The sequence below is a fragment of the Schistocerca gregaria genome, unplaced genomic scaffold (assembly GCF_023897955.1).
Source record: "Schistocerca gregaria isolate iqSchGreg1 unplaced genomic scaffold, iqSchGreg1.2 ptg000691l, whole genome shotgun sequence".
Lineage (NCBI taxonomy): Eukaryota > Metazoa > Arthropoda > Insecta > Orthoptera > Acrididae > Schistocerca > Schistocerca gregaria.
In genome coordinates, this window is record NW_026062071.1 from 490,348 (window position 1) to 508,591 (window position 18,244).

Genomic DNA, 18,244 nt, shown 5'->3' on the forward strand with positions numbered 1-18,244 from the left:
GAAGATCTATACAAACTCAAGTTGGACGATACGTCTGAAACCACAAACCCGGATATGGTCTGGTCCGCCTGGACAATCGTCGAAGCGTATGCAAATAGGCGAGGCTATCGCACGTCAAAGGGACGTTTAGACACTCACAGGGCAGGAACAGAAATTCTGTACGATATCATCGATGGAAAAGTTGTGTTGTCTCTTTTTCCGCCTTCCGATCAGTTCGGCAACGCGGACAGTTTCAGAGCCCTTCTCGATCCAAAGCGCATGTTCAATCCGTTATACGAAGAGAACTGAAAATGCAAGAGATGCAAAATGTGATGTATTCGAAAAAAACGCATATATTATTTTTTTTCTTAGTACAATAAGTATCAGCGAGCGCCATCAGTGGTATTGTTAGCGCCGCCAACCGCCGTGTTGAAGAGCATATTCGAGGCGTAGTTCCTCATACGCTTCTTAGCATCTAAAAGAAAAAGTCAGACATTGCTACTGAACAGTACACATATGCTTGAAAGGTGCCTTCGTACCTCGAATACAGCGGATGTATCCAAAGACATTGCTGCACTGCAGAATGAGGGAAACAATACACACGACAAACCAATTAAATAAAGTAAGGGCATTCAATAAACATTGGATGAGGAAAACGACCCAAACGATAGGAAACAGAAGTATGCCCAGCCAAAACGCTTTGGTTTCATATGGGTTGATAAGTTTGCTGTTCTCGCACGATTCAAACATCCATACACTTGTTCCATCACCTCTCACTTCGTTCCACCACCGTAGGCCGGCTAACAGACGTCCACTCACATTCTTCGTTGTCCAAAAATCGCATGCCAAAAATACCACGCAAAAAATGATAGGTAAAGTTTCGCCTGACTTAGTGATATTCTTCAGCAAGTTTCCGAACACATATGTCAGTAGAGCCGCGACCTTCCAAGCAAAGTGAAAAAAAAGTGTATAGGGATGTTTAGGCAAGCCTTTCTTGACCTCTTCTGGCGTCGGATTTTGTTCATGGACAAAAAAATTCAGGGGAGTAGGTGTCTCAGCCTCGACATTCATTTGAGAAGTATCTTGCGACCTGTCCAGAGGCCACGCGTAAATAAAAGGGGTCTCTCTGTGGTACTTTTAGAACAAAGCATAAAAATAAGCAATCGTTTGCGCACACAAGTACAATCGAACTTTTTCTCGCATTTGACAGACACGTTATAAGATTACAAGAAATAAACTCTTTTCAATAACATGACTTACCAGCGATATAGAATGGCCTTCTGTATGCGTATATACAACGATAGTCCACTATAAAAAAAATAAATTTACCGACAACAACGGCCAAAAAACTGAGTCAAAAAAAAGCATTTCGCGCTTTTTTCCATCAATATCTTCATCTAAAAAACAAATACGATTACATGCCTGATCCACACAAAGATCGGAAAATGGAAACATCTTGAGTAGACTAACCATCTGAATGTAGTCTAGCGGGCACTGTGAATCGGCCAACACTCCGCTTTCTTACCACAAAGGCATCACGAAAATTTTAAGATCTACCGGCACAATCAAAGCTCCGCATTGTGAGAGTGCTGATTTGCGATGCAGTCTTACTTTCGAGACAGATGAAGAGCCTCACACTTATAGGAATAATAGACTGTCGTTTCGTACACTTGCCTGTACCAAACGTGATCGTATTATATTGCAAGCGTACAAATTACTCCAGTATATTGAACGCTTTCTGCAAAACGTCTATTCTACCAGAGAGAGACTGTCTACCGAATTCTGAGATATATCATATATACACACATAGGCAGCTGCCCATGTTTAGGGTTTGCTTCAAATACTCTAAATAGGAGGATCGCGCAGCTTCACTCATTTTATACAAACCGTCAAAAAAAAGTTTTTACTACCTTATACAATATATGGACAAAAAAAAAATCTTTGAGGCAGCTACGGTTAATTTTTTTCACCAGTGCATATCTCAACCTTCTACGTAATTTTGCATGGTAGAACAGACATCCCATCACATCACTCTGTGCGTTTCAGATAAATATGACCTGGCAGCAATCAAACTACAAGCAGAGAAAATATGGATAGATCAGAAGTGTATTGCAGAGCTCGTCATTCACATATCTCCGACGAATGCGCCTGACACCAATGCAGATGTATCGCCTCTTATTCAACTTTTCCAGAATCAACAACTGACACTGGATAAAATAGCTAATAGCCAATTCTGGCTCAAAACGTCCCTTCCAGACGAGGCTTGTTTCGTATGCAGTTCAATTAACAAATATGCATTTGATTATGTCAGAAAATTTTTTCACACCAGACAGACTTATCTGGTTTTTTTTTTACATTCTACAACGTATTGTTTCATGCGAATCTAAACATGTGGCCCCAGTCCCACTTCCCGCTCTTTCCTCAAGTTCTCCCTGTTTCTAAGTTATATGCTCTATTATTTCCGAACCACCGATGTCAACTTCTGGCAAATAGCTTCGAAATCTTCATCAACATCCAAAATGCCTACGAACGCGCTCTTGAATTCTGTACCACAAAAAACTCCATCAAAACTAAGGTAAAAAAACAGCTTGATAAAATCAAAAATTCGGTCACCAGATTTTCAATCGATACGATGGACATGCTCAACCCAAGGTTACCAAGCGGTCAAGTGTACCAGGAAAAATATGTGCTGATGAACTACTATGCTACCATCAATATGATCAGAATTTACGAATATTCAATTCTGGATTTGTTATTGGTACGTATGTATAGAAAATATGAAATCTTTCATGTCGTTCTAACCGTTTTCGTATTGCATGCTGAAGATACCGGATGAATATCAGTCCGGGTTTGTCATTCAGTTTGTAGATCGCATCAAGAACTGGCAGACAGACCTAAGGCTAAATGCTGATCTCGTGCAATCGTGCTTTTTGGACTCTCTTCTTGATTCATGGGCGACCGCATATAAATCGCTCATTCCGAAAATGAATTCAAACACTATTACGGTTACAGACAACTGGCCAACGGATCAAGTATTGGAAATTTATTGCAAGCAGTCTCGAGCGTTTGTAAATATACAAGAACTTTGTTGTGCCAACCGGCTAAAATGTCAAAACAGAGAACTCAAGAGTGGTCAGTTTAAAAGATGCGCTAAGTGTAGATGGGCTCGGTATTGCTCACCGGTATGCCAGGCAAACGATTGGCCACGGCATAAGCTAGAGTGCGGCAAGGAACTCACTGAAAAAGAGGCCGAAAAAATCCTACATAGACGAATTCTTATCATTGGATCAGAAAATGATATTAGCAGCTAAAAAATTGTATATAGATGTTGCAATTGTGTACCGCCTTTTTCATTTGATTAGGTATTGTAGATACAAAGAGTTATTTATTGTTAGCTAGAACTGGTCTTCTTTAATCGAAAAGGGCGTATTCTGTATACCAAAACTCGGTCTTTTTGTATCCAGGTTGTGTAGATCTTTTAGAAAGGTGGTAGCCATTAAAACAGATTTTGTTGCACATAAAATGGGCACTTATCAAGCTATTTAATTCGCGTCTCTGCGCCTCGAAGACCCAGAACTTCTTGCTGACTCTCGAACGTAGTCAGGTTTTGGAGAATCCATTGATAGACTTCTGCATTGGCATACCGTATGCCATTTGATGGGTAAGTGTATCGTGCTTCAAAGCCCGTGATGTCACAATATTTTTTGGGAGGGAGAACTGACACGGGCGCTTCTATGCTCATATCTACACGAAAGGAATGAGTTGGAGATGAACGTTTTGTAATCTATAAAGCAGAAAAAACATACGCGTGACGGTGGTTGGAGGATATTGGTCATAATTTTCTAGCTGATAAATTTTTTTTAGTTTAGGCCAAATTTGTCCTCTAGTTTTTCTTTGGGGATCCCAATTGGTATTTTTGAAGTTTAGATTTATTTCTGAGGGATAGTTCGGGGGAAGGTCCTCTTGTTTGTATTCATTCGAGCTCTTTTTGAATGCAGGGAATTAGTAAAATCTCAAAGTTGTTAGAAAGAGTTTAGGGGGTACAATACTTTTTTAGATGATTTAAATAAATTGCTAGAGGAAGTCCTATCTTCTCGTCTTCTCTTGCCTAAGGATGACATCTTCGATGATATGATTGGTAAATAAGTGGCGAGTCTCTTTGCTTAGATTGGGCCTCTGAGTTGTTAAGCATGGCAAGTCAGATAGCTGGGCTGTGAGCGTAGTACTGGAAGAGAGGGAGTAAAAAAAAAAAGTAACACTTTTTTCGAATTATGAAGCGTCTTGGGTATGGCGTGGCTGCCAGTCCAGGGACGGCGAGGTGGGCAGGTACATGTAAAGCTTTTATCGGTTTGAAGGTACAGTTTCCTTAAAACTCTACAGGAAGATCAGGGTTTGAGAGTTGAATACGGGAGGAAAGGGGTTCATCTGCAGTGAAAAAAAAAGAGTGGGAAGCACGTGCTTTATTTGTATGACGATTATCGTTTTATTCGTTATTGGAGCGTGGCGACCTTTTTACCAGTGGGTGTTTGGGTCGAATTGCGACCCGCCGCGGTATCGTTGGCCGTCATCGTAGTAATTCGGATGCACTTGTTGTTGATAATGGAGTCTGTGATGAGGATTGAAAAAATTGTTCTTGTCTTGACGGATAAGGGGCGGAGGGCCCGAGGGGGGGACGTGTGGGGGCGGATTCTGTTGGAGGGAAGACTGGAATTCTTGCTCTTGCTGCGCTTTAAGCATCATAAGAAGCAGCTGTTGGTTAAATTGAGGAGGAACTTGGTGACCGCCAGGATAAGGAGGAACGGCGGAAAATTCGTGGTCGTTGATGTCGTCACTCCTCAAAGCATTGATAATTCGTGGGTTTTTCTGAAGTTGGAGAACATCTGGCTGTGAACTTGGTCGATTGAAGTGATGCAAGGAATGGGGGATAGGGGCGGATGGTGGAGGTGGTACATGATAATGCGGCGGTTGTTGTTGGTAGCAGTTGGTGCTAGGGAACAGTTGGTGAGTGTTAGTAGTGACAGGATATCTTTGGCGGTCGGCCTGGGATTTTTGTTTGCCGGCTTCTATGATGAGATTTAATATTTCGTGTTGAATGGCGAGTTGTTTTGGGTCGTTTGTAGGCATGAATCCCGGGACATTGGCCGATTGAAGGATGATTTGTTGTTCGGTTATTTTTTTGCTCATTTCTTCATTGACGTTTTTCTCAAAATTGTCTAGTTCTTGGCGTAGTCGAGCTTCGATGTCTCTCTTTTCTATTTCGTGCATTTGAAGAATTTGTGGGTGTCTATGAGGGGGGGCGTTTATAAGTCTGGTTTGATGCGAGTGGTGCATGGCATTGATGACCTGTTGCTGTTGAGATAGGAGTTCGTGACGGTGCCTCTCAATATCGGCCTCCAGTTCCTTTTGAGAGGATTCAAGTTGCCTCAGCAGGTTGAAGATAGAGTCATTTTTCAGGATTTCGGATAGTTGCTCCGCAATCGGTTCCAGGTATCGAGGGCCGACCAGAGGGTTTAGCCGGCCGTAAATTCCATAGGGAGGAGATGATGACGCAGGAGGAGCGGCTGGAGACACACCACCTTCACCACCGCTCATCTTATGGCGAAGCAAAAGATTTTTTTGAACGTGTTCTAGCTGCGCGATTGTCTCACTCGGATCATTTGGCTCTTCATATGGCGGCGGAACCGGGGAGGTGTTTCCGGACTCGCTTTTCTTTTGAAAGCTCTTCGAAGATTCGACACTAAAGATCCCGCTATCGCTAGACGACGGTAGCAGCGCCTGTACCAAGTTGGCATCAAGCGAAAACGTATCATCATGTTGCGGCGGCTGTGGTGGGTGGCTACCACGAGATCGAAATGACTGACGACGAACGTTTCCCCCTCCCAATAGGGAGTCGTGATCTTCGTGAGAATGAAACTTTTTTGTCTGATTACCTGATCTATCATATCTATTGCCATCGTATTGCTGCTGGAAGAAGCCACCCCTACCACGATGCATTCCACCCCTATCATGTCTGCCCCCACCTCGGCCAGCATGATACTTTCCACCCTGTAGAGCGTCGTGATCCATTCGACCTTTCTTCACCGGCACATGCTCATTCGGTTCATGTTGCGTTTCTCTCTTCTTGCCGACTGGAGACGGGCTCTCTTCTTCCTGCTTCGAAGGCTGCGCACATTCATCGCCTTCTTGCCTCTCACTCGGGCCGCCTTCTTCCTTCTCATTCAGGCCCTCTCCCTTCTCATTCAGGCCCTCTTCGACCAACTGTATCTCACCTTCCACTAGTCTAACTTTATCCACTGTCTGTTCATCCAAATCATTTTGATCCTCGTTTCGGTCGCTACCTTGATCTGTCTGAACCTCCTTTTTATCCTCAACCTGCTCGCTCGCTCCAAAAAAATTTTTCGGCGCTTCATCCGTCGAGACCTCCGTTTCTTGACTGTCCTTCTTTTCCAACTCGTGCGCACCTATTTGATCGTGACCGCCAGCTGGGTCGTCCGCCGCTCCGCCTTCGCCCAGCTTCAGGTGACCCAGCGCGTCGACCAACAAATCCTCCGAGACACTTGAAACCCCGCCTTCCGACTTGAACGACTCCGAAAAGCGAGCCAAAACGTCACTCTGTCTCAACAATGAAAAATCTAAACCCTCGCGGCAAATCGACGCCAAGCGATCCAAAAACGGCCTCTGCCCTACTCCGAACGACACAGGTGAACGAGCTGAATCATCTACGGCCCCTTTGGAAAAATAGTACGCCAAAAATGTGCCAAAATACAGACCATCTCTCTGATCCAGTCCCAACTTTCTCTTCTCAAAAAGAACGCAGTTGTACAGCAACTCGACAAACTCTTCAAAAGGTGAGCACTCGGACTTCCAACAAACTGCATCCACCAACTCTAGATTAACTCCCGCCATTTTTTCTTTCCTGTCATTAAGACATTTGACATAAAGGTCTTGTACGGAGGCGTGCCGGGTAGACTCCTCTCCGTTCTGATGCTCCATGTCCATCAATAAGTACAGCAGGCTCAAGGGCGGACAGGCCAACCAGTTGGCATCCGCTTCTATAGTGCCGAAAATGAGAGACCTTACATGGTTCTGCGTGTCCAGCACGTCACTTCTAGAGGGAAAGCGAGGGCCCCACGAGTTTGCTTCTATTCCAAACAGCAGTGCCCAATAATCTGGATTTTTGAGGTCAAAATACAGCATTTGCATCTTAACTTTGTCCGTTAGATCTGTTAAGAAAGACGAGATGCTTGAGACTGCTCGAAGAAAAAGGTCCTTATCGTCGTCCTCTTCTCCTTTAGCCAATCTTTGATGAAGTTGACTCAGTCTATGGAAGCATTCGCTCACGATGAAGCCAGCCTTTGAGTGCAAGCCTTTCTTCAAAAGTTTGCGCAAGCAAATTCCGCACATGAACAAAAAGCCGTCTATACCCAATCCAAGCGATTTCAGAGACAGTTTGGCGCCGATCGAAGGTCCTGTCGCCTCGCCATTATCCAAAAGAGGCAGAGACTTGTGAGGCATTAAGATTTTCGAGCACTCTCGAATAAAATCTTGGTCTGGGGTTTTGTTCGTAGACTTTTTTAGCACTATGCGCAATGTTTCGAGGTTTTGTTTCCAATTTGACATTTTTTTTTTCAACGAAACTGTTTCCTGATCGGACGGTTGCACCAGATATGCCAACGCATCCCTCAAAAACGATACGTCACTCGCTTCCAATGTGCAGCTTTCTAAAAACCGCTCGGCCAAGTCGGTGCCTCCGCTCCCAATCGGGAGTATGGAGACGACCTCAAGCGCAAACAACAGATGTCGTCTCAGCGGCTCCCGGTCAGTCCCCTCCTTCAACTCACTTGCCGCATTCTCCAAGTATGCGTACCAGAGCCGATCGCTATTAGGGTGTAGGCCGTGGCGCATCAGCATGGTTTTCAGTAACTGTCGCCACTGAGGGGTCGAGAGACTGTCTCGAAGGTCCATAGATGTCTGCATAACGTTGAACGATCCATCGAGACAAATGTTCACTCTGCACAGGGCTTGGTAAAGGAGTTCTATCAAGTGCGTACATACCATACGTCAATTCCACGGAGAAAAAAAATGCGTGCTAACAGAAAAATTTACCTACCGTTCAATTGGTTTTTGAGTCCATATTCTCTGAGACATTTCAAGTAGAGGTCCCAGAATTCAAAAGAGTACATCGTGCTACCCGACTCGACGAATCCTCTTAGCATGGTCAAGAACTCCTCGACCTCTTTTGGCGAGGACTTCGCCAAGCGGTTGTTCATATGCGTCTTCAAATTGTCGAACGTAAGGGTGTCGTTCGGACTCAAGCTGCAGATACGCGCGCCCAAATATCTAACTAACAATACAAAAATGTTAGGGGGTATGTCAAGCTAAAGGCTGGCGCCAAAAGCGCTGTACACACGACCAATACAAAAGTGGCTTGTTTGAAGCTGTTCTCTTGAAAAAAAAACCATATTTGATGGACAGAGGATCTGCGGTCTGTTAGCACACATAGTTTGTACACATAAGCTTTTTCATACGATCTTCTGTGGAGCACGTAGGACGCCGATTCCAGGTGCATTCAAGTTCGTTGACGTCATCACTACTGCCGTCGCGTTCAGATTCGTGCCAGATTGCCAATACAGGTGACTCGGAGATGGGATCGGGATTGCCTTCCGACTCGTCCTCGATCCTCGGACCAGTCGTCTCACCAACAACGCGGCCGTTATCGAGCCGTTCCGATTCGTTGTTACTTGGCACGTCAACTCCTTCAGAAGGTGGCATCTCTCTTTGCCTAAGGCGTGTACATATACAAAAGAAACTCGACAAAAGGCAGCCGGAACCTCTAATGTGGACCCAAATTAAAACACACACACGTATACACACAAGGTATTATAGCTCTGAACAATTCACCTAAGAGGACAGAGGAGGCGGGCGTCCTTGACGAATCGTCTATAGTGGCTTTGAGACCTATCTGGTACGATCTCAGAGAGACCAGACAGGACCCAAAGGAGAACCCTAGAGAGAAGCCAATGAGGACCCAAAGAGGAACCTCAAGGAAACCAAAAAAGATATGGGCAGAAACTATACACAGAATGAGGTGCAGTCTGCTCAGGCACACGAAGAACAGGCAAACGGGCAGGATGCGCGCCAAATTTCCACGGTTCAAGATCGGTGCTGCCAAAGAAAAACCGTACGCAAGCCTGCCGATACGACCAAATCAATGCTACAATGAGACTGATACTCTACTAACTTATAAAAAACTAAAAAAAAAAAAAAAGTACTACAAACGCCGAGCTGTCAAGCGATAAGTGCACCTCCATTCTCAGGTGGTCCGGAAAGCTGTGTCGTCGTTGCACATGCGGGTCAGGTCATTTCTGCCTCCATGCGAATGAATCTAGAGCTGACATCACCTGGTATACGGAACCTAATCATGCCCGAGAAAGTGATGAGTGTTTTTGCCTCGAGCTTCAGAGAGTGCAAGAAGGCCTCTCTTTCTGGGTTGAGCCCTTCTCTTTTGACTTGCATGAAGGTTCTATAGATGCAATCCATGTTCGCTAGCAGGATTTCGGCGAAGTTTCTTTTCACATTGTCGCCGAGCCTGTTGAATGCCTCCAACTTTGCTTCCAACTCGTGGTGATTCTGGGCGACCAAACCCAGGTGATGCATAGATTCGAGCGCCTGAGTGTAGTTCCCATTTTTGTAAAGATCGAAAAATTTACAGAGCCCTAACAAAAGTAGGAAAGAATGCAAGGCGGCGTCCCAAGCGTGGCGTCTGCGAGGCTCTATCTGCCCTGTGGCGTGCTCGTCCTGATACTTCTTTGCCAGAGAGTTGGCCAACGCGATTAGGGAATCGCGCTCTGAGCTCTGGGCAATCATGACACACGCGAGCTGTTTGGTGATAATTTCGACCGATTTTTCGTGACACTGCGCCAGGTCGAACAGCTTGATAGCGTCTTCGTACTTTCCGTCCTCTTCCGAGGTGGCGGCCGCTAGTTGGACAATTTCGCGCCATTGGTCTGGCTCGACGAACTTCTCCAGGTAGCCGGGTTTGAAGCTCCCGTCGGGCTGAAAGCTCCCGAGAAGTGCCGAAAACTCTCGAGTCTCGATGACCAAGTTTCGGATGCTTATATTTTGGATGTGCTTGCCCTTGATGAGGCAGAGATAGTGGAGCGCCATCAGGATGTTCGAGTGTACGAACTGACCGATGTATTGGTGAAGTCTGCGGACGAAGTTGAAGTACACGAACCCATTTTCCTCGCCGAACAGCGGCGCCACGAAAGGAGACGAGGGACACCTGAGTGCGCTGTAATAGTACAGGGCGAGGGCGAAATGGAATGCTTCAATCGGGTAGAGCTCGGTAGATTTCAAGTACCAAATCGCCCTTTCAAACTGCAAAGATGCAAGCAAAACCTGAAAATACAAAATCGGATTTTTGAAGCGATCTGGTCCGCATTCTCTTAGTTTCGACTGAAGCTGCTTCAGTGTGAGCTGACTTCCAGAATTCATTGTGCCATGTTCCTGAACGTCGAAAGAAACCATGTTCAGCTTGATCCACATATAGTCCTCCATGTTGCACCGATAAAGGTCTTCATGAGACCGGTGGGGATCGCATCTCCCGAGCAGGTTATAAACGACATGCTTGTATGGATCCTTGCTCTGTCGAAGCAGTTTGAGATAGTCGGCCAAAACCTGCGCTCGGAGATCTTCGCAGACGCATCTCTGATCCCCATTGTCCATGTAATTCTTCAAATAATGCAAAAAAGTGCCAGAAGAACTTGCGTTCCTCGACGCGATCTCGTAGGCCATTGACAGGTCCCCGCTTCGAATCGTGTAGTAAATCACCACCCATAAAGGCTGTCCTTCCCCTGTCTTCTCGTAGTGTTCCGGAAACTCTATGTTCAGGACGTTTATGAAGGCCTTCACGTACTCTTCGGTCGTCGGCTTTGTGCCCATTCGAGCAATCTGCAAATTCTGACTAACGCACGACTGAACCCAATTCCAATGCTGCTCTTCCAAAAACTCGCGCGCTCCATTCAGCCAACGCCGATGCAAGTCAGAGACGTCTTCAGGCTTGGCCCCCAAGTCCGTCATGAGCTCTCTGGTCGCAGGATCCTCCTCGTGCAAAATTTTCTGAATCAGCCTCCAACAATTCAACAAGTCCTTCAGCTGGTATTTGTTCCCCTCGTCCACAGACAGCGCAGTGTTGTAGAACTGAGACACCAAGTCAAACTGCCTCTTCTGTAAACGACTCTCATTCAGCTGGTACACCACGCGAGAATATTCGTACATCTTCCTCGTGAAATGACCATATCCGCGGTCTTCAGTTGCATACCCACTCGCTAACGAAGACAGCTGAGCCTCGCTATCCGGGGCAAACTTGCTCGGCTTCGCGTCCCTCAAAATGCTCTCCTTCTGGTTGAAAAACTCAATCAACTCCTTCTTGGTCTCCTCCCACTCCCCGTTCATGTACGCGCTAAAATTCGTGGAAAAATATTCAACCGTCTTTCGATGAACCAGCGCGTCAGTCTAAAATGCGAAATCTCTCCCACCCACTCTCGCCTACCTACCTCCTTCTTCGCCTCCTCGATCGCCGTCAACAAAAGCGCCTCGTGCTCGTGTTGCAAATAGCCCTCCAAGTCCGTCTCATAACACGTTTCCACCGACTCAAGCGTCGACCTAATGTCGATTGCGTTCAAATCCCTCTGCGACCTCTCCAAATCATATCCTCTCTTCATGAGCAGATATTGGCTGCAGCGAACAAAAATCTGTGAGCCAAAAAAAAAAAAAAAAAAAACCAAAAAACCAACATACGCCTTGTTCTTGGTCTGCTCGTCAATCGAGTGCCTCCTCGCCAAAAGAACGGAGTCATCGTGAAGCTGGCGCGTGTTCCGTAATATATGAGATACACTAGGATTATCCACTATCTGATTCAATTTTTGTGACCTCTGAACAAGCTTCTCAAGCCCCGCTGACTTGCCCATCTCGCCATCGACGACCTCAACGCCAAATAATCCTGTCTGCCTTCTCGCCGAAATGCTTTTTCCAATCACCACGCACGCGACCGCACTGCGCCGCCGACCCTTCAAAAAAAACTGCTGTTATAGCGATATCCACACACACATACAGGGTCTGTATCCCCCTCATACACACAAAAATTTCAGACCCATTTTTTTCTATCTATTAAATTCATTTGTACTCTCGTTTTCCCTTAAAATGAGCTCCCGAAAACGAGTTCTATTAAAAGTCATGATTTTGGGTGACTCCGGGTATGCCACATCTCCAGAATTCTATTTTAATTGGCTATCCTGCTCAACACTGACGTCATTCCAACCAGAGTCGGCAAGACCAGCCTGATGAACCGAGTATGCTTCCACCTTTGCCACAATTTGTAGCAGGAGAAAATGCACAAAAATGACCAATACCTTTTTCTCACGTCTTCTTCCTCGCACGCCCAGTATGTCACCAAAACGTACAAGAGTCAATACAAAGCCACCATCGGTACGGCCAAATATGCCACCCACCACATAAAACCCAATGTCATCATAACTGACAAACCTGTTTAGGTGCCGACTTCTTAACCAAAGAAGTCATGGTTGATGACCGTCTGGTAATGATCAAAACACGATCCACTATTATTTGACCAAACTTTCATAGGCGCTTACATCGCTCGTTTTTAGGTTGCAATGCAGGTATATCATACGCACACACAATGCCTATATATTAGATTTTTTTTTGACGTATATCAAATGACATATATCTCTTTCTTCTTACAATAATCTGCTACTTTCTGTTTTCAAAGATTTGGGTACACATTCTCTATTTCGTACCTAGACGTCCTCACATGAAAAAAACTAATTTGCCTATCTTCCTCGCTGAACAAAGGATACCGCTGGCCAAGAACGGTTTCAGTATGTACAAAATTTTGTATGAAAATCGTATTTTCTTTGATCTAACCAAAATAAAAGGTCGCTAGGAGTCGCTTTCTATCGCGGCGCAGACTGTTGTGTGCTAGTCTACGATGTCAACTCTCCAAAAACGTTCGACAACATCAATCTATGGAGAGACGAATTCTTGATTCAGGCCGCTCCTCGGGACCCTGCGAAATTTCCATTCGTCCTACTAGGAAACAAAATCGATGTTTCTCAACAACATGCCGTTCCAAGTAGTCGAGTAACTAGCTGGGTAAGATCAATGGGCAATATTCCTTATTTTGAAACATCTGCCAAGGAAAACACTAATGTTGAACAAGCATTTTTGACTGTTGCAAGACAGGCACTCAAACAAGAACAAAACGACGTGGAATTCTTTCCTCCTGGGGTTACTATCGACCCATCAGTAGCGTCGGAAACATCTAGTAACTGCCGCTGCTAACACGAGAAATTTAAGAATCAAAGTTTTTGTATTACCAAAAAAAAAAAAAATGTCGGTTTATAAAACTCTTCCCATATCGGCTTTATCCATGCAACAGCCCCTTATCAATACGTTTCATCCTAGAACATACGTTATATATCGTTTTCAGTCTTCACAAAAAATACCTGTACATTTTGTTCGGCATTGGGCGCGATTAATAATGTATATATATATAAGGAAGATAAACTATAATAAAGGCATGTATAAACTATAAACAACTATGAATTCAGAATTTCTTCAAAATAAGGATGTCTCAATGCTGCCTCCGCCGTGATGCGTCTCACAGGATGATATACCAACATTTTGCTAAGAAGGTCGATTGCTTGCAAATCATCGGTTTCAATGATTGTTTCTAATTTTTTCGGCGCCCAAATAGGAAAGGTCGCTTGATAGTCTGGAAGTTTTGTCACTTCCGGCCACAGTTCCTCGTTAGGCGTGCCTAGTGTACGAAATATACGAAAGAGCTCGTCTATTTCTGAGTCACCAGGCCAGAGCGGCTTTCTATTGAACAGCTCTGCGAAGATGCATCCGACACTCCAAACGTCTATCGCTGTTGTATACTCATCGGCGCCGAGAAGGATTTCTGGTGCGCGATACCACAAAGTGACAACCTCGTGTGTGTATGGACGCATTGGGATAGAAAACGCTCGAGCAAGACCGAAATCCGCCAGCTTAATGATTCCTTCTGAGCCTACCAATAAATTCTGTGGCTTCAAATCACGATGAAAGACACCATTCATGTGGCAATAAGATACCCCGAGCAACAGCTGAAACATATAGCACTAAATATTATACAGGAGGGTATTAGTGGAAATTTGTGTTTTTTTGAGTGTATATTCGGCATACCTTGATAATATCAGGCTCGAATGGATATTTCGAGGATACGATGGCTGTTCTCAGATCAGCATTCATAAATTCAAATGCCAAGTACAGCTTGTTTTTGTAGTTGATAACATCGAGCAAGCTGGAGGAAAAAGCGCAGAATGTGCGGATTGTTAAAAAAAAAAGTCAGGAAAAATAGCGACACATGACATGTCTTGACAGATAATAAAACTTACTTCACAATGCAAGGATGCCTGAGCGATTTCAGAGCAGACAGCTCACGAAGAGTTGTTGGAGGAACGCCCTCGTCCTCCTGTTCTAGACGAATTTTTTTGAGTGCTATCAGTCGTCCAGTTTCTATTTCTATTGCTTTGAAGACGACCCCATAAGTTCCCTCTCCAATTTTTTGAAGTTTTCGATACTTTTCCAACGGTGTCTTTGTGTTTGGCGGCAATTGAATGCGTTCCCTGACTGAATAAAAAAAATTGGTCAGAAGGCTGCAATTTTTGTCTTTTTGCCTATATTACCGGCTTAATCGAGCACCTGCAAGACGCGGTAAGTACTGAACTGGGGAACGTACTTGAAATAGAAGGAAAATACCAAGGATAAAGGAACACATGTGTGTTAATAGGGACTAATCGGTAGGAGATGAAGTCTTATGTCATGATCCTATAGGGTACGGAGTCGGTACGAACGTTTTTTCCATTAGAGTGCGGCTAGATAAGTTAAAGGAAGCTTTGAGGCCGAGAGAGGGAATGAAAAAATGATATATAGAGAGCTTTGATTAGGATCTATTTACGATAGCGGTTATAACGAATAATTTTTTAATTAGCTGTGGTTAGAAAATATTGTACCAACTTTAGATATCATAAATCGATAGATGAGAGTGAGGAGACCATGCAGTATTCGACACCTGGAACGGGTTTTTTGTTCCGCCTCTACGTTTCCTTGTGTTATGGTGCTCACAAACTCGGCCTATTAGACAGGTTGCGAAAAAAAAGTTTACTGCATACATATAAAAAACAGCATCGCATCAACTATACATACTATCCTCTCAATGTAAAGGGAAGCATCATCTGCTCCGTTCTATCCAGTTCTGAATAGTTTCTGTTTGCTCAAAAAACCTACGATAATGACATCGACAAGAGTCTCCGCTATCTTCTAAAAATATACGTACTCCTCCTACAAAACCTAAATTTTTCCTTTCTCGGAAACTTTCGCAAAGGTTTGTCATGCTCGTGTCTGTGAGTGAGGACTACGTTTTCGCCCTTCAAAATAAATGTCGAGAACAAAAAAATCTACCCCTTTCTAGCTGAACTTTGTATAAACGTAATAAATGAGGAACATCGTCATAAAGGCAAGAAACGCACAAAACAACGTTCGCCGCGGTCTCTTGTTAGTCTCAGATTTTCCTCTACGAGAAATTTCTTGTATCTTAAATGCCAAGTCCATCTCAGGCCAACAATTCTGGGAGACATGGTCTTCTACCTGCCCAACTTTCACTTTGCTCTGTAGAAGTCGGAGCAACGAACAAAACCGCGATAGACAATCACCTAAATCCTCTTCGTCAATAACGTAGCCACAAAATAAACATTGTGCCAACTCCATTTCTTCAACCAATAACATAACTCTCCTTGGTAGACACGACCAACACTCCACAAAAACGAAACCATCAATTGGGTGCTCTCGCATCTCTAATCCCCTATCACAAACACCATTTTCGAACATGTAATCAATTCGAGATAACAGCGTCCTCACCAAATCAAACTTGAGCGCAGCTGCCGCGTCTGCATCCAAACGGTCAAACGAAACCCTCGCATGACCGGATATAGCTCCTTCTATACGTAGTATCCCTGTAGCAGATTGGTGAACCAATGAGTCATTCCTGTTCGCACAACTACCATCATAGACCGATAAAAATCGATATTTCTGATAAGGTCTATTATAAATGCCACTCTCCACATCGACTCCTTCATCCGTAGTAAAATTCTTGTCTCTAGATGCTTTTCCTTTTCTTCCTTTTAAGTCAGTCGATAAACCTAACGAACTGCTTTCGTCAACCACTACCTCAGTGCTTTCGTTGACCACCACCGCCGCTTTGATTCTTTCAATTTCACTCACCATCGCTTTTTCTACCAATTGGTAAATCTCCCTCATAGTCTTGGGGCCACCTCCTCTTCCTTGACTCAGTGGAATGAAACAGCTCACATTCCAATGGGTTGACACGTCCACTACTCGCCGAACCTTCTCCTCAGTCCTGTAGGGAAATCTCTTCTCAAAGTCTGCGCCGTGTAAAAAAACATTCATCGAATTCGCGGATACAGAAATCATAACAATAGATGACAAAACAGAACCAATAATCCTAGAAGACGATAACGTCATGCTCACCAACCTCGCCGTGTATTCTACCATCTCTTTGCACTCAGACAATATGCTGTATATCCCGACCACTATCGTAAGGCCACACAGGGCATTCTGAACATTTCCAACATACTTCCTAATTCCTTCCTCGTCTAGCACCTCCGATACATTAGAAATCGCATACGAGCCCGCATTGCACCTTGTCCACCCGAACTCGGCAGGCATGACCATCGCACATCGTATGTAGCAAACGCCGTCCTGTACCTGCCGCGTCGTTCCACACACACTTCAGTGCTAGCCCATCTTGTCGTCGTCAAAAAAAAAAAGTACATACCTCGCCACACAAAAGACCTATTTCCAATTCGCCCCGCCCCGACTCAGACACATCTCGCCTTGACAGCAAATGTTTTATCACTTCTGTTGCGATGACCGCTGACTTCATCTCTCCACCGCATCTATCCATGAGAGCTCATACAAAACGACCAAACGTGCTCTGGATCAAGTGTTCATAACACGCGCTACTAGTCGCTCAAATCACACGCGTATACACATTGAAAACTGGTCTTCAATTTAAATTATTTGTCAAATAAGCGGCCGATTTCTGAATCAAACTCGACAAGTACTTCATCTCATACTCGCACTCAACGGCTCGAATGCACGCAGGCTCAATAAATATTGTAGCGCTTTTCGGCTCAAATCTCAACTCACCAATCAATCGGTACGGATTGGCCGAACATCTTGACTCTAAAATCTCCTCGGGAAAACTCCCAACGCCCATGTGACAATCGATTCGACAAAGCAAATACGATGATGTACTCAAAGAAAAAACGCGAAACACCTTCACTTGAACATCACCTTCGTGCTGATTCAATAATGCAACATCTTCAACAGACGAAGGGGCCAATCTACCCACAAGTTCCACCTTCCCAACTTCCTCTGTACAGTCCGTATTTACCAAGTACAAAGACAGTTTGTCAATGGCTTCAGATGACGTAGAGTGAAATGAACCTATCGTCACATTGGACAAAACAAAGTCAACTGTACCGAGACTGTTAGTATTCAATAAATATAATCCACTTTCTTTTATAATATATACCGTCTATGCTTGTAATTCCTCGTTTGATGCTGCGTCTGGGTGGCTTGAATTGCAATTTTTTTGGCAAAGATACGAAGTGACGGTCATTTGAGACACAGGCATGAGACAACTGCTTTTTAGGTGCTCCTGGATCTCTCTTCGAATAAGGAAAGAACTGAGGCGTTTGTGAATCGGGTGTTGCATCAAAAGTATCATCCCCAATGCAAGATTCAGCTCTAATGCCAGATGTATTGAGGCCAAATGGAAGCAGAAATCCGGATTCAAAACAGGTGTCCTTGTAGTCATCACGTTGTAAGTAAGATTGGCGAACATTCTGTTCCGGGATCTTGTAAAGTAATGTATGCATTTCTTGGTTTGGTGTTTTGAATAATGCATGCATGTTGTTCTATTTCGAGTGTAGATTGCTCTGCAATGGCGCTGTACTAGTTTAAAATTTTTTTGGCCGTGGTGAAATAGAAGCTGCAAAGCATTTGAAAAGAGACAGATTTCAGGAACTAGACAAAGCCATCGACAGAACGGTGGCACGGTCCTATAAAAATTTCGAGGCGGTAGCAACTGGGAAGTCTTGCTAGAAATAGACTGCAA

At 44.4% G+C, this 18,244-nt stretch overlaps 3 protein-coding genes and 1 long non-coding RNA gene across 7 annotated transcripts; 1 reads left to right on the top strand and 3 right to left on the bottom strand.

Moving 5' to 3' along the window:
* Window positions 1-1,982: 1,982 nt before the first annotated feature.
* Window positions 1,983-3,337, top strand: LOC126319929 (uncharacterized). Its single transcript, XM_049993635.1, has 3 exons — window positions 1,983-2,249; window positions 2,381-2,737; window positions 2,805-3,337. The coding sequence occupies exons 1-3, from the start codon at window positions 1,983-1,985 to the stop codon at window positions 3,288-3,290; spliced, it is 1,110 nt and encodes a 369-aa protein (XP_049849592.1). The 3' UTR covers window positions 3,291-3,337.
* A 93-nt stretch (window positions 3,338-3,430) lies between these two features.
* Window positions 3,431-4,206, bottom strand: LOC126319937 (uncharacterized). The gene is made up of 3 exons (XR_007557773.1): window positions 4,029-4,206; window positions 3,786-3,963; window positions 3,431-3,723 (listed from the first exon to the last, which is right to left on the bottom strand). It is a non-coding gene; the product is annotated as an uncharacterized LOC126319937 (long non-coding RNA).
* A 4,988-nt stretch (window positions 4,207-9,194) lies between these two features.
* On the bottom strand, window positions 9,195-12,207 carry LOC126319918 (nuclear pore complex protein Nup93-like). Its single transcript, XM_049993622.1, has 3 exons — window positions 11,782-12,207; window positions 11,538-11,718; window positions 9,195-11,472 (listed from the first exon to the last, which is right to left on the bottom strand). The coding sequence occupies exons 1-3, from the start codon at window positions 11,949-11,951 to the stop codon at window positions 9,334-9,336; spliced, it is 2,490 nt and encodes an 829-aa protein (XP_049849579.1). The 5' UTR covers window positions 11,952-12,207; the 3' UTR covers window positions 9,195-9,333.
* A 1,152-nt stretch (window positions 12,208-13,359) lies between these two features.
* Window positions 13,360-18,238, bottom strand: LOC126319933 (uncharacterized). Of its 4 annotated transcripts, none has more exons than XM_049993642.1 (5): window positions 17,660-18,238; window positions 14,898-17,601; window positions 14,439-14,669; window positions 14,227-14,344; window positions 13,360-14,162 (listed from the first exon to the last, which is right to left on the bottom strand). In XM_049993642.1, the coding sequence occupies exons 2-5, from the start codon at window positions 14,906-14,908 to the stop codon at window positions 13,599-13,601; spliced, it is 924 nt and encodes a 307-aa protein (XP_049849599.1). In that variant the 5' UTR covers window positions 14,909-17,601; window positions 17,660-18,238; the 3' UTR covers window positions 13,360-13,598. The 4 variants fall into 4 exon arrangements, with proteins under 4 accessions (XP_049849599.1, XP_049849600.1, XP_049849602.1 ...); XM_049993643.1 differs by lacking the exon at window positions 17,660-18,238 and having other exon boundaries at window positions 14,898-14,937; window positions 15,380-15,492; XM_049993645.1 differs by lacking the exon at window positions 17,660-18,238 and having other exon boundaries at window positions 14,898-14,937; window positions 15,250-15,373.
* Between the last annotated feature and the right edge of the window lie 6 nt (window positions 18,239-18,244).